Source organism: Leptopilina heterotoma, unplaced genomic scaffold (genome assembly GCF_015476425.1).
Source record: "Leptopilina heterotoma isolate Lh14 unplaced genomic scaffold, ASM1547642v1 Lhet_226, whole genome shotgun sequence".
Taxonomy (NCBI): Eukaryota; Metazoa; Arthropoda; class Insecta; order Hymenoptera; family Figitidae; genus Leptopilina; species Leptopilina heterotoma.
In genome coordinates, this window is record NW_025110944.1 from 194,254 (window position 1) to 217,472 (window position 23,219).

At 24.0% G+C, this 23,219-nt stretch overlaps 1 protein-coding gene across 9 annotated transcripts in view; it reads right to left on the minus strand.

Annotated features, from left to right (window-relative positions):
- Positions 1–1,132: 1,132 nt before the first annotated feature.
- The window catches only part of LOC122502289 (hemicentin-2), a 369,749-nt gene continuing 347,662 nt past the window's right edge, over positions 1,133–23,219 (minus strand). For all 9 annotated transcript variants that reach the window (XM_043612253.1, XM_043612254.1, XM_043612251.1 and 6 more), the window contains 2 exons: positions 11,577–11,755; positions 1,133–2,926 (listed from right to left, as the gene is read on the minus strand). In XM_043612253.1, the coding sequence (XP_043468188.1) occupies positions 2,669–2,926; positions 11,577–11,755 (437 nt within the window). In that variant the 3' untranslated portion in view covers positions 1,133–2,668. The remainder of the gene's footprint in view (positions 2,927–11,576; positions 11,756–23,219) is intronic.

Consider the following 23,219-nt stretch of genomic DNA (forward strand, 5'->3'; position numbering starts at 1 on the left):
TTAATTACTTTTGTTCAGAAAATTTTACAATTATTGTTATTGTTATTATTACTATTTTTGCAATTATTAATAAAATTTTAATATTAATATAATTGCTATTATTATTAATATTAAGTCATATTTATGTTAATATTAATATTGAGATTCGTATTAATATTAACATTAATATCTCACAGGCTTCGCACTCGTTGATAAATTGAAAAAAGTAGCTCTAGCTTCTTTGCTTATCATAAAAATAATTTTTAAAAGTGAAAAAATTAAATTCTTTATAATATAAAATTTATTTCAATGGAATTTGACAAAAATGTCCAATTGTCTCAATTTTTAAAAATTATTTTTTTTAATTCAACACTATATTGAAAAAATTTTTATTACAATTTTTTTAGAATTTCAAAATTAAATTAATAAAAAATTTAGAATAATTTTAATGTAAAACCGTTTAAAATTTAATTATTTCTAAAAATAACAACTGTAAATTCTTCCATAATTTAATTATTTTGTAGAATTTATAAAATAAAAATGATTAAAAATTTGAATAATTCTTTAGAAAAATGGTAAATTAGTAATTTTTAGAAAATAAATATTTGAATATCATTATAATTTCACAGGAATTAAAATTTTCAAAGAATTTAATTTAAAAATTTCTTGAAATATTTATAAACTAAATAAATAGACATTTCTTTAAATTTCTAGTATAACTCTTTTAATATTCAATTTTATTTTCTGACATTTTTACTGAAATTCTTTTTTTTTTAATGAATTTTTATCAGAAACTTTTACGAGAATTCAACACTTAAAACTTTAATAATTTAAAATTTCGATTGAGGGAAATTTGAAACGACTAAAATTGTATTAAATTAATTTAGATTAATAAAGTTTAATTTCGTAACAAAATTTTTATATACTAATGAAACAAGGTGTTTTAATTCTTAATTTTCAGTAGTAAAAGTCAATTTTTAATCGGACAATTAACTTTTATAGTAATATAACACTTTAAAATTTTAGTTCGTCTTCATTGTTTTCTTTCTATTTTATTTTGTTTATGAATTCTTAATTATAAGTAGTAAAAGTCAGTTTTTAGTCAGACAATTAAATTTTAGTAATAAAATAAAAGTGAAAAATTTTAGTCGGTTTTTAATTACAGTTTTTTTTCTTTGTTTCTGTTTTTATGAAGTCTTAATTATAAGTAGTAAAAGTCAGTTTTCAGTCAGACAATTAACCTTTAGTAATAATACCGCAAAATTTTATTTGGTCATCGATTATAATTTTGTTTCTGATATTTTTTCGTATCTGCATTCATAATTATAAGTAGTAAAAGTAAGTTTTTAGTCAGACATATTATTTTTTAGTAATAAAACTGCAAAATTTAGGCGATCTTCAATTATAGTTTTGTTTCTGTTATTTTTTTAATTTCCTAATTGTAAGTAATAATTAGACAATAAATTAACATTTAGTAATAAAACTGCAAAATTTTTTTCGATTTTCAATTATAATTTAGTTTTAATGTTCCTTTATGCAAATAACAGTTTCGGTCAATTTTAGTAGTCAGCTTTTTTAAGTCCCGAATTTATGACTATTTTAAAGAAAACAAATATTAATTTTTAATTCAGCTATTTAACCGGTTTAAAGAAGAGGAAATTAAAAAAATTAAGAAAAAAGTATCTTTTAGTGTCACTTTGAAAAAAATCCAAAAAATAGCAAGTCGTAAAAAAGTATCTAATAAATGTTATATTAGATGAGTGCGAAGTCTGTATTAATATTAATTAAGATTCATAATAATATTAATATTTAATTATTAATATATAATTAATTAATATAATATAATTATTGTTATTATTACTGTTAATGCTATTATTGTTATTTCCATAAATACGCTATTCTTCTTATTCTGGAATTTATTGTATCTTTTTGATTTTTATTTTATTATAAAACTTTCTTCTCGGTTACAATTTAAAAAATTTACTTTTCCGCTTTAAATTAATCTTTCTCTCTTGAAATACTGCTTTATATTATTGTAACTAAACTACACTTGTTAAAAATCTTTAAGCATCATTAATTTTGATACTACGCAGTGTTTTTTTCCCCTATATTTATTTATTTTTTTTTACTTCTCCGACTCTTCTTAACCTTAAGGATAAAGGCCGTCAAAATTTATTGGCATTCAATTCATTATAAATAGTACGTGCATTCAAGGAAGACCTATATATATTATTTAAAATTGAAGAAAATCTTCCGACAATATTTTCCTTGAGCTGTACAATTTGACATTGATTTTTTATTTCATTCATGAACGAAAAAATTAGTACTGGCTATTTGTATAGATACAACAGGCCATTAAAAACAAATCAAGAAATAATTAAAAATTAAAAATGAGCGACTCAACAATTCATCAGTATTTTAAAAATTCATTACTAGTTCCAAAATTTATCAATAGTTCCAAAAAGGAATTATATTTTCCCCCCGGGATAAATTTGAAAAATAAGAAGGCAATTTTCCCCTCCTCTTTCGATTGGTTTATTAAAAAAGAGAAGGGTGGGTGATTCAAATCGGTCAATTAGATTCGTTTCTTAATACTGAGCTCGCACTTTAGAAAATTGAATTTTCTATCAAGCGCAATTTTGACGTGTGTTTGGGAAAAAAAAATTTTTTTTTCGTAAATTTTTTTTTTTTAAATATAATTTTTCATACGTTGAATTTTTATTGGTGACGAAAGAAAACCGAGGATCATGCACAGTAGAAGAATTGTGAGACTCGGCGATCGGATGTGGGCGTGACTGTAGCCGGATGCCCTCGTCACGTTCAGTAAAACGGAAGCGTCCGCAATCCCTTCCGGTGACCGAACTAGGAGTAGCCATTCCCCGGCGTGCGACCTCTGGATGGACTCGAAGCGTAGAATAGTTCTGTAACACGCCTCCGTACCGCCGTCCTGAAAAAGAGAAATACAAGAAAATCCGTGGTAAATTTTTCTCTTCGGTGTGTATGCGGCGGAAAAAAGAACTCTTTGGGAAACCATTTCTCGATGTTGAGATTGGGTAGGAGGGGGGAGTGGAAAATAAGGAGAAGGAGAATTGAAGAGATGGAAAGAAAGAGAAAGAGAGAGAGTGAGAGAAGGCGAAAAACATCACTAAACGATTTCATTACTCTTCAAGAAGAGCCAAGTAGTAAGATTCAAGATCTTACCAGAAGGGTGTTTGGGAAAGAGTATAAAGGGGAGGGGGAGAGTGAAAGTTTCTTTTTCTCACTCTGGTGCAAGAGTATATCGAGCAATCGAGTAAAAAGTTTCTCGGTCAATCCAAGAAATCTGCTGACGCTTGAGAAACTTTGGATTGTTAAAATGTTTGATTTGACACTTTTATATATTGGATGTTATTATAGATAGTTTCTGTTCGCAATATCTTTTTCAATTTTTCTACTTGTGATTTTACAAACTAAAAAGAAAAAAATAAACGAATCTTTATTATTCGTCAATCAATAAATTATTAATTTCTGATATACAATAATGTAATTAGAGACTAAAACAGTCTAAAATTTTTTGTTTTTATGAAACTAAAAAATGCTATACATTTTTTTAGAAAAAAAAATTTCTTAAATTTTTCTTTTTTTTCTTTCTGTTACTCAAAATATTTTTTTATTTTTATATCTTTTGAATGAGTAGACAGTAAAGTCAGTCAATTTTCTGTCGCAACAATAAATTATTTTTGGTTAGACTTTCTTTAACTGTCTTCTGATAATGTTAAAGGAAATCTTAGTAATTCAAGTATCATTAGTATAAAAAGTCAACATCAGTCAGACAAATTTTTGTAATTTAATTTAATTTTTTAGTATCAGTAGTAAATGTTAAATGTAGTAGGAAAAATCGTCATTTTTGAGTTTTTTTATCCCAGGGAATAAAAAAAAAATTATTGCAGAAATTCAATTATTTTCAAAATAAATAAATAATAAAATTCTTCTAAGAAGTTCAATTATGTTCAAAATTTTTTTAAAATTCTCATCAAAATTTCAATTATCTTTATAGAAATAATTAAATTCTTTTCCGAAATTCAATTATTTTCCAAAACTTTCCTCAATTCAATGATTTTCAATATCTACTATTTTCATAAAATTTTCCAAAAGAATTCAATTATTTAAAAAAAATTTAATAAAATTCTACACAAACTTTTAATTATTTTCAAAAAAATAATAAAAATTTAACAGGAATTTCATTATTTACCAATTTTTTTTTATAAATTTCTTCGCAATCATTCAATTATTTTCAAAAATAGTAAAATTTTTACACGGATTCAATTATTTTTCTAAATAATAAAATTCTTTTTAAGAATTCAATTATTCTCATAAATAATAAAACTCATTGCAGAGTTTCAATTATTTTTAATACAATTTTAATCAAATTCCTCGAAATTTATAGATAAAGATCATTATAAGAATTCAATTTTAAGAAACATGCAATTATTCAATAAATTGTTATTTTTGTATTTAAATAATTGAATTCTAGTCGAATTTTCTCATAAACATTGACTTAAAAATGAATTTTAGTTAAAGTTTTAGATTATAATTGAATTTTAAAAGCATTAGAGCGTAAATTTTCAGAAATAATTAAATTTTGAAAAGGTTTGAAATTGAAATCTTTGAAAATTTGAATTTTTCATATTTTTAACTAACAATTCTGTGGAATAAATTTTTTTCTTCAGAATCTTTAATTGCGAATTTTTTTTAGAATTATTTAAAGCTTTTATTTTTTACTATATATTTAATTAAAGAATTTACGAACAATTTTGTAAAATTGAATTGTAAACAAATGAATTTTAAAATTCTTAAAGAAATTTTTCAAAAATTAATTAATGTATTTATAGAAGAATATTAGTTAAAAATTCTTGTAAATAATAATAATTAAATAAATAAAAATAAATAATTAAATAAAAATAATCTAATAAATAATTATATTATAAATATTATATTATATTATAATATAATAAAAAAATAAGTAATTAAATAATAATTGAATTGGTCCGTAAATGGTACGTAATTTTTCATTTTTGGTCCGTAAAGTCCGCATATTTTTAAATACTTTCACTTGTTCGAGCCCTGTATGTAAGTTCAAAATTTCAGTCGGATGTTACCTTTAAATTTAAGATTTTTCTAAATTACTGCTAATTGCAGTGACAGTTTATTTTTGTAGTAAAAGTCATCTTTCGTCAGACGTATAAATAGTTTCAATAATACAAATTTAAAACCAGTGAGTAAGAAATAATTTAATTAAACAATTTATTTTTTGTAGATCAGTGAGTTTTATACAAACACCTTCTAAACGATTTAAAATTAAAATTAGTAATAAAATTTAGTTTTAACTAAACATTTTTTTTTCTGACGAATAGAAGCTTAAGTAGTAGAACTCCCTTTTTAGTCAGCCAATGAACTTTTAATAAAAAAGTTTTTTAAAAGCAAAATTGTAGTCAGTGTTAGCAATAAGTTTTGTTTTTTGTTTTGTTTCGTTTCTTTGTTTCTATATTTTTCTTTCTAAATTCTCGATCACAAGTAGTGGAAGTCAGTATTCAGTCAACCAAAAGTTTTTAGTAGTAATTGCAAAATTTAAGTCAGTCTTCACATTTTTCTTTTTTTTTTCATTTTTGTTATTTTTTTGTTTATGAATTCTTAATTATAAGTAGTAAAAGTCAGCTTTTAGTCAGACAACTAAAATAATTAGTAATAAGAATATTAAATCTATCAAAATTTTAGTCAGCCTTGAATTATAGTTTTTTTTTTGTTTCTCTGTTTCTGTTATTTTTTATTTCTAAATTCTTAATTATAAGTAGTCATAGTCGATTTTTAGTCAGACAATTAAAATAATAAATTTTAAAAGAATTAAAACTGCAAAATTTTAGTCTCAGTCTTGCATTATATTTTTTGTCTGTTTTTTGCTTCTTTTTTTCTGTTAATTTTTGTTTCTAAATTCTTAATTATAAGTAGAAAAAGAAAGTTTTTAGTCAGACAATTAACTTCTATGGTAATAAACCTAAAAAATTCTAATCCTTCTTCATTATAGTTTTGTTTCTATTTTTTGTTTGTTTATGAATTCTCAATTATAAGTAGTATAAGTAGTAAAAGTCAGTTTTTAGTCAGACAATTAAAATAATAAATTTTAAAAGAATTAAAACTGCAAAATTTTAGTCTCAGTCTTGCATTATATTTTTTGTCTGTTTTTTTGCTTCTTTGTTTCTGTTATTTTTTGTTTCTAAATTCTTAATTATAAGTAGTAAAAGAAAGTTTATAGTCAGACAGTTAACTTTTATAGTAATAAACCTAAAAACTTCTAATCCTTCTTCATTATAGTTTTGTTTCTATTTTTTTTGTTTATGAATTCTCAATTATAAGTAGTAAAAGTCAGTTTTTAGTCAGACAATTAAAAAATAAGTCATGATAGTAATAAAACTGCAAATTATTCTAATCGTAAGTGAAGTAGTACTATCATTTCACTAGTATCGGTAAATATGGTTAGAGATCGTTTCGGAATTGAACAATTTTTTCTATAAATTATAAGTTTCAAAAAAACGTATTTAGAGAAGTAGTGAAAATCAGCTTTAGTCGAACTTAGTTTTTCAAATTTTTTTCTAACTTTAGTCTCAGTGATAGAAGCAAAATTCAGTCAGACGTGACTATTACTGATTTACAGAATTTCTCAATCTAGTAGTGAAAAACAAGTTTAGTCAAACATTTTCTTCTAATTCGGGTAAATTTTTGTATAAGTAGTAAAAGAATAGTTTTAGTCAGACAGAGATTTAAGATCAACACTTTTATGAATGTAAGTATTTCATTTACGAATCCATTTTTTATTTTCTGTATGTATTTAATTAATATAAATGTATGTTCTTATTTATAATACATGCATATATATATTTATAGGAGGAATTTAATAACAATTTGTCGGATAACTACCAAGAACGGTAAAGTTAAATCATGAGAACACGTAAACATGAGAATTCAGCTCCCGAGATTGAGTTTGCACCTACTCAAGTGACTAATTCCTGTTTTGCTCCCAATTATTAGCGTGTCTCGGAAACTTGGCATTGAGTAATTAAGCGAAGAGAATTTACGTGAGCTTACGCGAACTATCCGCAGAAGCGTTGCAAATCCACGAGAGGTTGTAACTGCTCGATTTCGATATGCTCTTGAATAATATATTGAGCGTAGCTTTTGAATAGTACCCCGTTGGGTGTGAAGGATTGAGAAGAGAGAAACCCGTGAATATAGAGAACACAGGAATGGAATGCTGAATTGAGAATTCGTCCCTTTACTCTCCATTTATATATGCATACACACATACATTTATATGTATATGTGTACGCACACACACACATATTTTATATAAAAGACGAAGGTTTGGCAAGACAAAATGCCGAGTTAAATGGAGCAAGAAACTGCGACTACTTGCATGCAAAAAACTTTGGCTCCTACGTCTGTTCCAAATCGAGATGAACTATTTGAACGTTGACTATAGATCCTAATGTAACTCGTTCGTACAAGAATATTAATCGGACCCTTATTAAGTATTCATTCAATGTATTGCTTTTCAATCGATACATTATTGAGTAAACTTTCTTCAAACTTCATTAATTTTACAAAGTCGTTACTTATCCCTCCCGTTCATCTAAACTTGAGAATTCCCTCCAAGGATTATAATCTTATTATACAGCGCAAGCAACTACCTCCATTAACAACTTTTTTTTTCTTATTTTTTTCCTTTTATTAACCAAAATGTAAACAATTTTCAATATTAAACCACTTTAATTACTCGGATATTTGAATTTAAAGAATATTTGATAATTCCATTCAAGAATATTTGCTAGTAATTTCAGTTATTATTATGTTTTAACTATTTAAGTTTTAATATAATAGTCATCCTAGTTACTAATACATTATTATAAATACTAATACACTAGCAATTCTAATTACTAATTAATTTTAAATATTTAACTAGCAACAATTCGCGCGCGGCTGACTACTCACTCACATTTTTAAATAAAATTATAAATTTTAAAAATAAAACGTAAAAATTTTTCATTCAATTTTTTTTTTAAAAATAAAATATGAATTAGAATATAAAGTATTAATATTATTATAATTATAATAATCCTCTATTCTGACATAGAGAATTCAGGTAAAAATCAGGAATTTTAATTAAGAGTACTGGAAAAAATTAAATTTTTAGAATTCATAAGAAAATTCTAAATTTGTGTGCCTTTTTTGACTAATAAACTAAAAAATTACCACGAATTCTAATACAGAACCTTCAATTTTTTCAATTCTGAAAAAAATTTCTTTTTAAATAACTTAAATCCTAAACAATATGATAAAATAAATAAATAATTTAATGAATAATTTGACTTAAATATTTCAAAATTAATTTAATTTTAAAAGAGTTGCGTTTGCAATTTTCATTAATAAATGAACTTCAAAAGGTTTCAATTTGAAATTTCAATTTTAATTCAAACAAAATTTCAATTTTGAATGAATTTCATTATAAATTTTAAAGAACTTAGATTTTTGAAAAATATTAATTCAAATTCTTCTGAAATTAGTTAAATTTTCTAAAATATATATTTAATTTATTATTAAAAATAATAATGGATTTATAGAAGAATATTAGTTAAAAATACTAGAAAAAATTGAATTTTGGAGAAGTTACAAATGATTGCAGAAATTCAATTATTTTCAAAAGTAATAAAATTCTTATCACAAAATTCAATTATGTTCAAAATTTACAAAAAAATCTCTACAAAATCCCAATTATTATCTTAATAAATAAGAAAATTCTTCTTCAAAATTTTCAATTATTTTCAAAAATTTTAATAAAATTCTACGCAAACATTTAATTATTTTCATAAATAATAAAAATTTCACAGGAATTCAAATATTTACAAATTTTTTTTATAAGTTTCTTCTCAATGATTCAATTATTTTCAGAAATAATAAAACTCATCGCAGATTTTCAATTATTTTTAATACAATTTTAATTGAACTCCTTGAAAAATGTAATTATTATAAAAAATGTTATTAAAATTCGTCAAAAAAATACAATTATTTAGAAATTTTTTAATAAAATTCTTTATAAGAAGTACATTTTAAGAAACATTCAATTATTCAATAAATAATTCACTTTTGTATTAAAAAAATTTATTAAAATTAAAATAATTTTATAAAACATGAGGAAATCGATCACTCCGAGTCTTCGACTAGGAGTGATCGGTTTCCTCATGTTTTATAACAATTTTTTTAAAGTCGATTAATTTCAAAAAGGTTTGAATTTGAAATTTTTTAAAATCTTAATTCCTATGGAAAAATAATAATAATTAAATATTTAAAAAACAAATTATTGTTTTAGAATAATTTTACAATTAAAGATATTTGTAAATAAATTTAACAGAACATTTTTTGTTAAAAAACTTTTTTCTTTTATGTTCCAGAAGTTCAAAAATTCTCAGTTTCATTTTCAATTAAATTTTGTAATTGACAAATATAATTTGTAAACATTATTTTCCTTTATATTTAAAAAACTTTGAATTTTATTAAAAGAATTGTAATTAAGAAGTAGAATTGATGCAAATTATTTTCTCCTAAAAATTGAGAATTTTTTACAAAAATATTAAGAAACGGGAATATCTAATGGTTTTTTTCCCAAAAGAAAAAAATGAGTTTGTAAACAACATTGTTATTAATAAATAAAAATTATGCATAAAATGGATATATTTCTTACTTTTTTATCAAAATTTTTTAACAATTAACAATTTTCTAGTATTTTTTATAAATAAAAAGGAGAATAATTTGCATAATGATTTATATCAATTTAAGTAGTAAAAATCAATTTTCAGTCAGACAGATGAGTAATTTCAACTAGTAATACATTTAATAATCAAACAATTTTTAATTAATTAAATAATAATATTCATGATTAGAATTATTTCTTTGTTGGTAGTAATTAATTATCAAAAATATAAATAAACTAAAATAGATATTTTAAATGATTAAGAAACAGGAAATAAACGAAAATCTATATTTTAAATTTTGCCAAACGAAATCAACTGAAATGTCTATTTTGAATTATTAGAAAAAAATAAATATATATCAAACTGTATAAATTTCAAATGCAAGGAAAAAGGATAAGCTGTTAAATTGAAAATTACTTTATGAAAGATAGTCGACATTTCTTTTTTTTTTTTTTATTACCATTTGACCGAGATTAAAAGATGAAAATTATATTTATAACCTGACTCTGGTATTTCAATCTAAACTGTCGATAACTCGAATCGTCACGTTTACCGGAATAATCTGCATTAGCTCTTGATTCTCCTAAAATAATATTTGCGTAAAGAGAGAGAGAGGGAGAGAAGGAGAAAGAGGATTAACCTAAATATTGTTATGCTTCAGGGAAAAATTGTGGTGAATTATTTATGCATACAAAACAGGTAGGAAAATTATTTAAAATATCAAAAACAATATTCAACAATGCGTGAAAAGCAGGAAAACTTTGAACTTTTCATTTCTTTTTTCTCTTATTCGAAAATATCGAGGAAAAGTTTATTCTATCTTTAAAAATATAATCTAAAATAATAATTTCCGAATATACACTTAAATTTGTAGAATACCAAAAGAATATTATTTTTAGAATATTCTTTACTGTTTATATTTAAATTGTGTATTTTGAAATATATCAGTCTATAAATTTTGGAGAAAAAATTTCTTTTTAAATATACGGTATTTTTACAAATAGAAATGAAAATTTCAAGATTTCTTTAATGTAAAAGAGAATAATATAAATTTTTTCAATCAGAAAAATTTTTACTTCTTGAAACTTTTAAAATTCTATTGAACTAGAAAACAAATTTTTTTTCTTTGATAATAATTTATCGCGATAAAGAGAAATTAAACTTATTAATAACGCGCGAATATAATAGAATTTCTCATGCCAATGAAATGGTTGACTAACTTTAAAATAAAGTTTACTTTTCTCCAACAAAATTTACTTTTCAACCACAGCATTACATCCGTATTTGATTAGCGTTCATTAAGTTTTGAGCCCTTGCGGCCAAAATGTATAATCAGAAATATACATTTATAGTTTACTCAATTTGCATTTGGCTGTAGATAATAAAAATAATAATATTATGATAAAATAATCATAAAAGTTATAATAGTAAAAATAGGAAAAAAAAATTATTATAATAAAAATAGTAAAAATAGTTATAATAGTGAAAATTATAATAGTAGTTATAATAGTAAAAATAGTATTAATAGTTAAAAAAGTAAAAATAGTAATAATGAAAAAAAAATAATAGTAATGATAATAATTAATAGTAATAAAAATATTAATAATTAATAAATAATAGAAGAAGGATTAAAATATAAAGGATGAGATAGCGAGAGGAATGAAATCGCTCGATAATTAATTCGGTTTCAAAGTGGAATGCAAATTCACGAAATGCATCGTCTACGTTTAGACAAGGAAAGCAAAGTGGATTGATGTAAGCTCAAGAATAATATGTTTCAAGTGCCCGTGAGCGAAGGTAAAATTTATAGTTATATACCTCTATCGTTAGCGCGTGGACACCATCACGTGTTTCACTGCCGGGTATGTAAACATATTTCTCCGACATCCACAAGACCTTTGTATAGGACGGCTCCGCACAAAATTCAACTATTACATCCAATGATTCACCCTCGTATGCCATCAAGTTCTGCGATAGTGGGTGAATAATGGGGCGACCTGCAATCAAAAATTACCAATTTCTTTTTTATTGCAATTTTATTTGTTTCATTTCTCTTATTTTTACTCTTATTTTTTATTTTATTCACTCATTTTTTATACCTATTTCAGCAGAAAAATTTCACGTTTATATAAATAAATAAATATATTAAGAAAAAAACACATTTTTCGTTTTACAGTGCAAGTGTAGTTAAATTTCAAATTTTGAGTGAAAAATAGAAAAAGTTTTTTTTATTGTACTTTTTGAAATAAGACAAAAGTACATCATAAGTGGAAAAGAAACATTTATTTTCCAAAATAATGTACCTACATTCTGTTAAACAATGGTTTAAAAGTTTCACAACAATGTTACAGTTTGAAGAAACTTTAAACTAAAGCAATGAAATTTTACATGAAAGTAGTAAAACCGCAGATATGGTCTGACATAAAATTTTCAACAATAAAAATTATTAATTTATTTATGACATAAAAAAACGAGCTAATAACAAGATATATTTGATTTATAAAGTCTAATTTTTATCTATAGCCTAATAACTACTTTGAGCCTAATAACTATTGTAATAACAAACTAACTTTAACATTTTAAAATAAAATTAAACTTTTTTAAATAAAATTAGCAATTTTGAAAATAAAAGAACACAAAAATTTTCAATTCAAATTTTTTTTTATAAAAATGAAATACGAATTGGAATATATAGTTTTAATATTATATTATCATTATAATAATCATATATTCTGACATAGTGAATTGAGGGAAAAGTCAGGAATTTTTATTAAGAGTATTGGAAAAAATTAAATTTTTAGAATTCATAAACTATAAAATTACCTCGAATTCTAATAAAAAAAACCTTCAATTTTTTCAATTTTGTGACAAAAATTTCTTTTTAAATAACTTAAAACTTGAACAACTATCATAAAATAAATAAATTATTTGATGAATAATTTTACTTAAATATTTAATTTATCAATATATATTCAATATTTTTTATTATTATAAATAATGGATTTATAGAAGAATTTTACTTAAAAATACTAAAAAACTTGAATTTTGAAGAAGTTACAAATGATTGCAGAAATTCAATTATTTTCAAAAGTAATAAAATTCTTATTACAAAATTCAATTATGTTCAAAATTTACAAAAAAATCTTGACAAAAGTCCAATTATTATTTTTATAAATAAAAAAATTCTTCTTCAAAATTTAATTATTTACAAAAATTTTAATAAAATTCTTGTCAACATTTTTATTCATTTCAATGATTTTCAATATCTATTATTTTAATAAAATTACCCAAAAGAATTAAATTATTTAAAAACAATTATAATAAAATTGTACGCAAACATTTAATTATTTCCATAAATAATAAAAATTTCACAGGAATTCAAATGTTTACAAATTTTTTGTAAGTTTCTTCTCAATAATTCAATTATTCTTAAAAAAATATAAATTCTAAAAATTTTTATCGAAATTCGTCAAAAAAATTAAATTATTTAAAAAGTTTTTTAATAAAATTCTTTATAAGACTCGGAGTAATCGTTATCTTTATGTTTTATAACAAATATTTTTAAATTCATTTAATTTCAGAAAGGTTTGAATTTGAAATTTTTTGAAAATCTTAATTCCTATGTAAAAATAATAATAATTAAATATTTAAAATATTTAAAAAAGAGATTATTGTTTTCGAATAATTTTACAATTAAAGAAATTCGCAAATAAAGTTATCAGAACATTTTTTTCAATAAAATTTTTTCCTTTATTTTCTGAAAATTAAAAAATTTTCCGTTTCATTTTCAATTTGATTTTCTAATTGATAAATATAATTTATAAACATTTGTTTCCTTTATTTTTAAAAAACTTTGAATTTTATTAAAACAATTGAAATTAAGAAATAGAATTAATGTAAATTATTTCCTTATAAAAATTGAGAATTTTCTACAAAAATATTAAGAAACTGGAATAACTAATGTTTTTCTTTCCAAAAGAAAAAAAAAATTAATACGAAAACGAAACAATTTTTCTAAGAAAATGATATTATTTCCTGCCAATTCGATTTTTATTGATATCGTTCTGCAATAAAAATAATTACTTGTTTAATTTTACGATTTAATTTGTCAGTAAGAAGGTAATTTCCTTTTTTAGGAAAAATGTTTTTTAAATGGAAAATAGAGAAAGTTTGTTCACGTGACGCTTTAGAGGCTCGGGGGCATAAACTCTCTTCAATTAATGACCATCTCGTGCCTTTATCACTTAAATTTAAGTAGTAAAGGCACGAAGTTGTCAGACGCGAGAGAGATATTTCACTATCTAGTCAATTGCGCATAAAAATTCATTACATCAAGAAAATCATCAATGTTACTTTAATTTATTTCCAGATAATACTTATGTACGTTAGTTGCATTATTTTTAAAAACTAATTTCATTAATTTTAACCTAGAATAAATAAATAAATAATTTTAGAAAAATGAAATTATAAAATAAAAATTTTAATAATAATAAAATTATTATTTTAGAAATTTAATGATAGAATTTATTTAAAAAAAAATGTTAAATACTACAAAATTTACTTTTTTCTAAATTAATTTAAATATAGTGTTATAAATTTTTGCGCAAATGTATTGAAGTATTTTTTTTTCTAAATATATAAAAATAGTTTCAAAGTAGGTCGAGTTTGTAGATATATGTGTCGGAGTATGCATATATATTTTTTTTAACTTCTATTTATATATAAAGAGAAAATGGGGTACGAAAAAAAATTTTTTTTCCACCCGAATGTATCGTTGCATGTGGTTTTCACCCAGCAATCGCGTATTTCAATTGCAGTTTCGAGTATACCGATTTCATGCTCGGGGGGTTAAAATCGTGTGCCTCGGCAGAAACAGTTTCTTTCTTTCTTTCGTGAGAACTCTGCTTGCCAACGGGTGCACACGTTCGCGCGACCCACCTTTATCGTTTCTTTCTCCTCGGTTGGAATTTGTGCAGTGAACTGCATCGGGAAGCGATCGTAAGGGATAATAGACGTTTCGAGGAAATGGATATATAAGAAGACAAGATAAATTGATGTGTTAGAGAGAATACCTCAAGGTAAGAAGAAGGGATTTTTCAGAAAAAAAATGACCAAAAAAAAAATATGAAGGAAAAGAGAAGAAAAAAATTGAGCTGTGACCGCACGAGATTTTGCCATTTTTCACTCAAAAAGTTGAGATATCAGTATATATAGTAAAAGTCAATATAGGTCAGGAGACTTTTTGGAATTTTTATGACAGGTTCTAAAAATGATTAATTAAGATTATTTTAGTAGAAATATAGTTTTTTTGCTTCATTTTAAATATATTCTTTGTAATCTTTAGATCAGTGGTAAAGATCGTGTTAAGTCAGACGAAAAGATTGTTTACAAAAGATTTCTTACATTATACAAAATTGAAAATAGTAGTTACAGACGAATTTAGTCAGAAAATTGAGTTACACTAGAAAACCAGCTGAAAAAGTTCTATAAAATTTCACTAGAATTATTCTATATATGAATTCTAGTGAATATTCTACACAATTTTACTAGAATGATTCTATAGAATTTTTACACGAATTCTACTAAATTTTACTGATTTTTAATTCGAAAGAATTTAAATTCGTGAAATAATATTTTTCAACTTTATATTATTGTGTAATAAAATTGTACATTTGATTTCTATGAAACATTTTACTTGAAAGAATAAATTAAATTTTTTCATAACTATAAAACATGAAGAAATCAATAACTCCGAGTCTTCGACTCGGAGTGATCGATTTCTTCACGTTTTATATTAATTAAAAATGGCAAATTGATAAAATCATTATTTCATATTATAAGAATATTGTACTTCTCCAAAATTATATTTCAATTCAGTTATTATTCTTAAGAATTTTTCACTAGAATTTTTCTTTAAAAATAATTGAAATTATGCAATGAGTTTTATTATTTATGAAAATAATTTAATTTTTAAAAGAATTTTATTATTTATCAAAATAATTGAATCCCTGTAAAAATGTTATTATTTATGAAAATAATTGAATAATTGCGAAGAAATTTAAAAAAAAAAATTATAAATAATTGAATTCCTGTAAAAAATTTTATTATTTATGAAAATAATTGAATGTTTGCGTAGAATTTTATTCAAAATTTTTTTTATTAATGGAATTCTTTTGAACTATTCTCCCTGGAAAAGCTAAATTCGTTGAATTTTTACAAATCGTTATCGTTGGTGTTTTATTTAAGGTAAAATTTCATTTATAGTTGAAAATAACACCTAAATAGATTATTTTAATCCTTTCTGGTGTTAATTTAATCCTAGAGGGATTAAACTGTTACAGATTATTTTAATCCATTCTGGTGTTATTTTAACACCTCACGTTTTACTATGATTACAAATTTTTCTAAACTATTGTTTATAATGACAAATTATTGTCAGACAATTAAAGGTAATTATTATAATGTCTGAGGGGCCGTCCATATATTACGTAACGCTAATTTTTGAAAATTTTGACCCCCCCCTCCCCCATGTAACACGCTGTTACATACATTAGCGCCATTTTTTTGGCTTATCGTAACAAATAGCTTGACCCCCCCTCCCCCCAAAAAGTGTTACGTAATATATGGACGATCCCTGAAGTAATAGGTAGTAAATTATTGTCTGAGTTTTTCAATTAATAAATATTTCTACTAATGAATAGTTATTTACCACTAGAAATTTAGTCAAAACAAGAATATTATTAAAGATCAACGTTTATGTTTTGAGAAAATAGTAAAGTATTTTTTAAAAAAAGATTACAAGACTGGAAATAAGTGGTCACAGTAAAGTTTAAATCAGACAAATTTTAAAAATGTTTTTTAACTAAGGATAGTAACAGAGATTATTAGTCAGACCCTTTTTATTATAATTCCCAATATTAGTAGTAGTATACAACTAGTGAAAATTAATTTTAGTCAGGGGAATTTTTTAATAATTCCTGAAAAACCATTACAAGTAGTAAGAATCAAGATTAAGTCAGACAGATTTTCTCTTTATTTAAAAAGACGATAAATTTTCTCCGTTTTTTCATTTAATAATTGAAAGTTTCTGCAAAAAAAAAAAAATGAGTTTATAGAAAAAGGAAATTTTCGTAAAGTATTTTTTTTTATTCCTTGTCAAAAGCAGCGTTCCATTATTAAAGTTTTCACAAACAGCAAAAACCAATTGAATTCAGAATAAAATCGGAGAAAGTTTTGTGTGGTAAAGTTTGTTTCATTTGCGGAGGAAATTGTTTAATGAGCAATATGTATACATATGCGTGAGATAACTTTGTTTTTCTTTTCTCTCTCTCTAAATAATCTCTTTATTTATATATACATTTATATACATATATAGTGTCGTAATATATAGATATATGTTTGGTCAAGTAATTTTCGAGCAACCAGTTGCCGTGACAAGTTGTACCGCTGTACATCATCACTTTTAGCGATGCACTTTGGCTAATTGAAGTGCGGACTTGCATTTCTACCCTGGATTTTCTGCTTTGTGCTAAAGCAAAGCTTTTTGACCCAGGTATATAAGCGGTGGGTGTCCATCTGCACAGCATAAATATGTACAAGCAAAATCTCTCTCTCTCTCTCTCTCTCTCTCTTTCATGAATATTTCTCAATTCAAATTACGTGAGGAAATATCTTGAGGGTAACGTTTCTTGTTTTCCATTCACGCACCTTGCTTTGGTTAACTCGCACAATGTGAGCATAGAATTCAACACCCGTTCTCTCTCTCTCTCTCTCTCTCTCTGTCATCCAAATATTGTCTCATTAATACGACACTGTGTCATGCACGAAATTACTCGTAAATTAAGAAAATAGTCTGTATGCTTGTTGCATTACTGTTATATTAACGTAAATATAATTATATGTGTTTTGAAAGAAAAATATTTTTATAAAAAAGAAACAATTTCTCTCTTTTTGTGTTAAGTTTTTTTTTCTGCATCAGTGAAAAGCATACTCTGATTAATTTTAAAGTAGGTTATTTCTTTAATGGTAGAATAAAAAACATTTTTTTTCTCCAAGTATCGATCACTCCCCCGTCTGACTAAACTTTCGTTTGCACTACTTAAAAAAAAAGCGCGCAAAACTTTTATCACGCGAGCAAACTTTTTGAGAAATTTAAAACAGATAAGAAATATTTCATAATATATATAATGAAACATTATCAATCACGTTGTAAAACATTAATTACCCCATTGGAAAATATTTTAAAAACTTTACCCTTATAAATTGTACTTAAAAGAAAATCATTTTAAACTTTGTTAATATTTTTTTTCTCTCTCTTCCTTAAGATAGGGAAATTTTTTTTAAATATTGGCAAAAGTAATATTAAAAAAATTAATTGGTTTATAAAATTAAAAAAAAAAGAAACTTCTTTGATTTTTAGAATGAAGTAAAAAATTTAAAAAAACAAGATTTTAATTTATTGTGGTAAATTTAAAAACATGGTATTATATAAGATCAACATGACGTTAGAGTTATATATATGTGTGTGTGTGAAGGAGAGTATTCACGATCGTTAAATCCATTGAAGCGAAGACAAGATAGAGAGACTTTATCTATTTATGAATTTCACGGACAGTGACCCTAGACACGGGGTGAAAAAAAAGGATGAAGAAGGCCGTCTCGTCCTATCATGTGATTGTTCCATTTTCTACCTGTCATCTGACACCGAAACCATCTATGCGTGAAATTGCACAAGCAAATGAACAGCAAATCCAATCATTGAGCCCACGTAGCAGCTTGATAATTAACCATTTACTACAATTAATGAAAACTTGAATAATCGAGTTGATGTTAAATATTCTATTACTAATGGAAATAATCCCGTGTAGAAATGGTGGTCGGGTTCTAGTGGGGACCTCACCAGTTTACCCCATTTGAAAAAGGGCTCCAACTAGAGAAACTGGTGGGGTTCTAGTCGATTTTGTCACGCTCTAGTTGATAGGGCCCCGACTAGAAGTTCTAGTTCACTTCTACCGGTTTTAAAAATTATTATTTTTCAACTTAACTTATTTATAATTGAATTCTTCATTCATATTAACATTATTAATGATTGTTGCACACGAAAAATCTCGTGCCTATGAGGGTTCGAACCTTGGACCTTGGGGACACCAGACGGATACACATACCTCTCGGCCATGATAGGTTGGATGGACTTCCGCTTAAAGTACATCCCGTTTGGAAATTCCGCCATTTGTCCCTATCTCTAGTAGGGCTCTCGCTAGATTCTGACTAGAATCTCTAGTCGAGAAAAACTAGTCGGGTTCCAATCTAATTCTAGTTAGATGATTCTTACAAGCATTATTTATTAAAAAAGTTTGCATATTATTTGATTACTTAATTTTTTAATTATTTAAACAAAATCTTTTATTTATTAAGTAAATTAAAAAAGAATAAACCATAAATAAATATTAATTATGTGGATATAATTAATTTTTATTAACTAAATATTGTAATATATTATTTATTATTATATTATTTATTATTATTATTATTTATTAAAACAATTATAGTAAATATAAAAATATAAAAAGTAATGTAATAAATTAGTTATGTTTAATTTTTCAATAACGTTATAGATATAATTAATTCATAATATTTTGAATTTTAGGGAGTTATTATTCATCACTCTTATTTAACTCTGCATTCCTAATGATAGTTAATAATAATTAATTATGACATTATTGAAAAATTAAACATTACTAATTGCAGTGCTTTTTATATTTACTATTTATTGTAATTATAATATTATAGCATCTTTTTAATTATTATTAAATACTTGCATTAATTGTGAAAAACATTTTAAAGTATAATTGCACATACATATCTTTTTAAAAAAAAATTATTTTTACGAATAATATTACAATATTTAGGTAATAAAAATTAGTTATACCCACATAATTAATATTTATTTATGTTTTATTCTTTTAATTTACATATTAAATAAAAGATTTTTATTTAATAAAATTGCTTTATTGGAATTTTTTGTAAAAATATTCTACAATATTTAAAATTTTGTTTAAAAAATGTTAAAAAATTAAATAATTAAATAATATGCAAAATTTTTTAATAAATAATGCTAGTAAGTTTTTCTATCTATTAATCTGAATTATTTATATCTATAGAAAGATAATTTATGTATGTCATACTTGTACACTAGTTTGTCTAGTTTGAAATCGATAAGGTCCTAGTGAGTTTTTTCCAGTCTGAATTATCTAACTAGAATTTGATTGAAGCCCGACTAGTTTTTCTAGACTAGAGATTCTAGTCAGAATCTAGCGAGGTCCCTACTAGAGATAGGGACAAATGGGGAAATTTCTACACGGGATAGAATTTACGAGCGAAAATAATGTATTTTCAATATTATCTATTAATTCTATCAATTATGACTTATTGTTCAATTTTCGATACATTTTTCTTGATATATAGGGAAAATATTTACATAAAAACTTATTTGGCATGTCTTCGTTGTCTGACTAAAAATTACTTGCACTACTTATTAGCAAAAATAGAAAATTTTGAATTCACTATAAAGAAATTTTACGATAGTAAAATATTTAATTAAAAAATATTTTAAACTGGCTAATCTAAACTTGACTTTTACCACTTATTTCCGCAGTCTTGTAATGTTCTATACAAAAATTGTTCTCAAATAAAAAAATTTTAAATTTTAACAATATTATTGTTTCGACTTTAGAGGAAAATGACTATTAATTATCAGAATTATTTACTAATTAGAAAAAATAGTCTGGCACTAATTTACTATTACTACTGACATTGTGGTCATTACCTTCAATAAATTTTTTAATACTCACCTCTGACTTAAACTTAACTTTTTCTACTTATAATACTTTCTCAAGAATTATTAAAATTCTGTCTGACTTGAGCTTGATTTTAACTACTTATAATGCTTTTTCAAGAGTTATTAAAAATCTGTCTGACTTAAACTTCATTTATACTACTTATAATGGTTTTTCTATAATTTTTAAAAATTTTCTTGACTAAAATTGATTTTTACTACTTTTTTCTGTGAAATATTATAAAATTTGTATGGCTATAAATTGCAGTGATTACTTTGAAAAATTTTTCCTGGTTTGGAGTCCCAATTACTATTTACAGCTAGTAGAAACTATGTTTGTTTCTGCTAATTCGAGAAACTACGAATATGCTTGTCTGACCAAAGTTGATTTTTTCTACTGATTCTATATAATTCACAAAAAAAAAATAGTCAAAGTAAAACTCAGTTACCAGTGGTACTCAATAGTCTAAACTAAATTCGTCTGTAACATACTAGTTTAAATTTTTTATAATGTAAGAAATAAGAATATTTCCGTCTGACTGTAATTGGCCTTTACTACTGATCCAAAAATTTACTAGTTCCCAGCTGAAAAAGTTCTATAGAATTCCACTAGAATCATTCTATATGAATTCTAGTGAATATTCTACAGAATTTCACTAGAATGATTCTATAGAATTATTCTAAATGCAATTTTATTCGAATTCCTCGAAAAATGTAATTATTCTTAAAAATTTTATTAAAATGCGTCCAAAGAATTTAATGATTTAAAAAATGTGTTGATAACATTTTTTATGAGAATTTAATTTCAAGAAACATGAAATTAATAAATTATTTACTTTTGTATTTAAATAATTGAATTCTCATAGAATTTATTATAATAGAAATGGTTTTAAAAATATATTTCAGTTAAAAACAAACAAACAATTATGTAGAATTAATTCTTTTTAAAAGTTTAATAAGATTTTTATTGAAATTATTTCAAGTTCTTATTTTTCAATATAATATTTAATTGCAGAATTTCCGAATAATTGAAATTTTGTAAAATTAAATTGTAAACGAATGAATTTGAAAATTTAAAAAAAACTTTTTTAAAAATTATTGAAAATAATGGATTTATTGAAGAATTTTAATTAAAAACACTAGAAAATTGAATTCCTTGAAAAAAGTAATTATGTTCTTGTAAGTTTTAATAAAATTCGACAAAAGAATTCAATTATTTATTAATTTCTTAATAAAATTCTTTATGAGACTTGAATTTTGAGTGAATTATTTTAAAATACGTCTGACTATAACTGATTCTAAAATTATTGAAATTTGGAAAATTCTGCCTGGCTTAAAGACGTAATTACTACTTACAATTACTAGAAATTATGTTTGCTTGTACCAATTTGAAAAAGAACGAATATGCTAGTCTGACCTAAATTGACTATTTCTACTGATTTTTTAATTTACAAAAAACAGAAAATATAGGCTAGTTACTACTTTTACTTAATTGTCTGACAAAATTAGACTACAACTACTAGTTTGAAATTGGTATAAGGTGAGTTAAGAATATTTTTGTCTGACTAATGCCGATCTTTACTACTGAACAAAAAATTTGCTAGTTACTAGTGTTAATCATTTGTCTGACTAAATTCGTCTGTAACTACTGGTTTCAAATTTTTTTAAAGGTAAGAATTGAGAATAATTTTGTCTGACTAAAACCGATCTTTACTACTGATCAAAAAATTTACAACTTAATTGTCTGACTAAATTCATCTTTAACTACTAGTTTTAAAATTATATACGGTTTAATATAAACCCAAAAACTAAAGTTCTACTAAAATAATCTTAATTATAATCTTAATCTCCATCATAACTCAATTAACCTTTTACCACTGAGAGAAAAATTACAAAATACAAAAATTCGTCTAACCTACATTGACCTTTACTATACTGATAAACTATTAAAAGTGAAAATATTTTGATTTCAGTTAAAATATAGTACAAAACAGTAATATTTGAATGATTTTTTCTCACATATATAATAAAATAGTATAAAGTGGTACAAAAATACAAATATGAGAAAATAAAGTTAAAAATAATTCCACGATAATTCAACATATTTAACTGAAACAAAGTGTAAAGTGTACCAGATAAGTAAAAAAAAGAAAGAAAGCAGAAAAAGGGAATTATTAAATTAGAGTATTAAAAGCAGTGTTTTGCTTTAAAGCGAAGCTTAAAAATAACATGGACTATACATCCTGTAAATTTCTAACACTATCCATGGTAGGATTCACTCGAATGCCTGTTCCTCCAGAACGATAACATCTTCATCCATTCAAAACGAACGATAACGTCACGGACCTCCCATTGTTTCGAGAGGTTGGACACTGTTATCGTCCTTTCGCCTGGAATGTTCATTAAAATGTTCTAAGCAGCTTTGCTCAGAATCCAGATTACTGTTGCAAGAGAGAGAGAGAGAAAGAGACTTTCAGTTTTCTCCCGTAATACCAGCAACAAAATGTAACAATTCATTCAACCTCGTTTCGTAAGATACATTGGTAATCATTTTCCCACGAAGAAAAAAAAACTAAACTCGTTTCATAGAATTAACAGTTTAGGAAAAAGAAATATTTTTAGCAAAA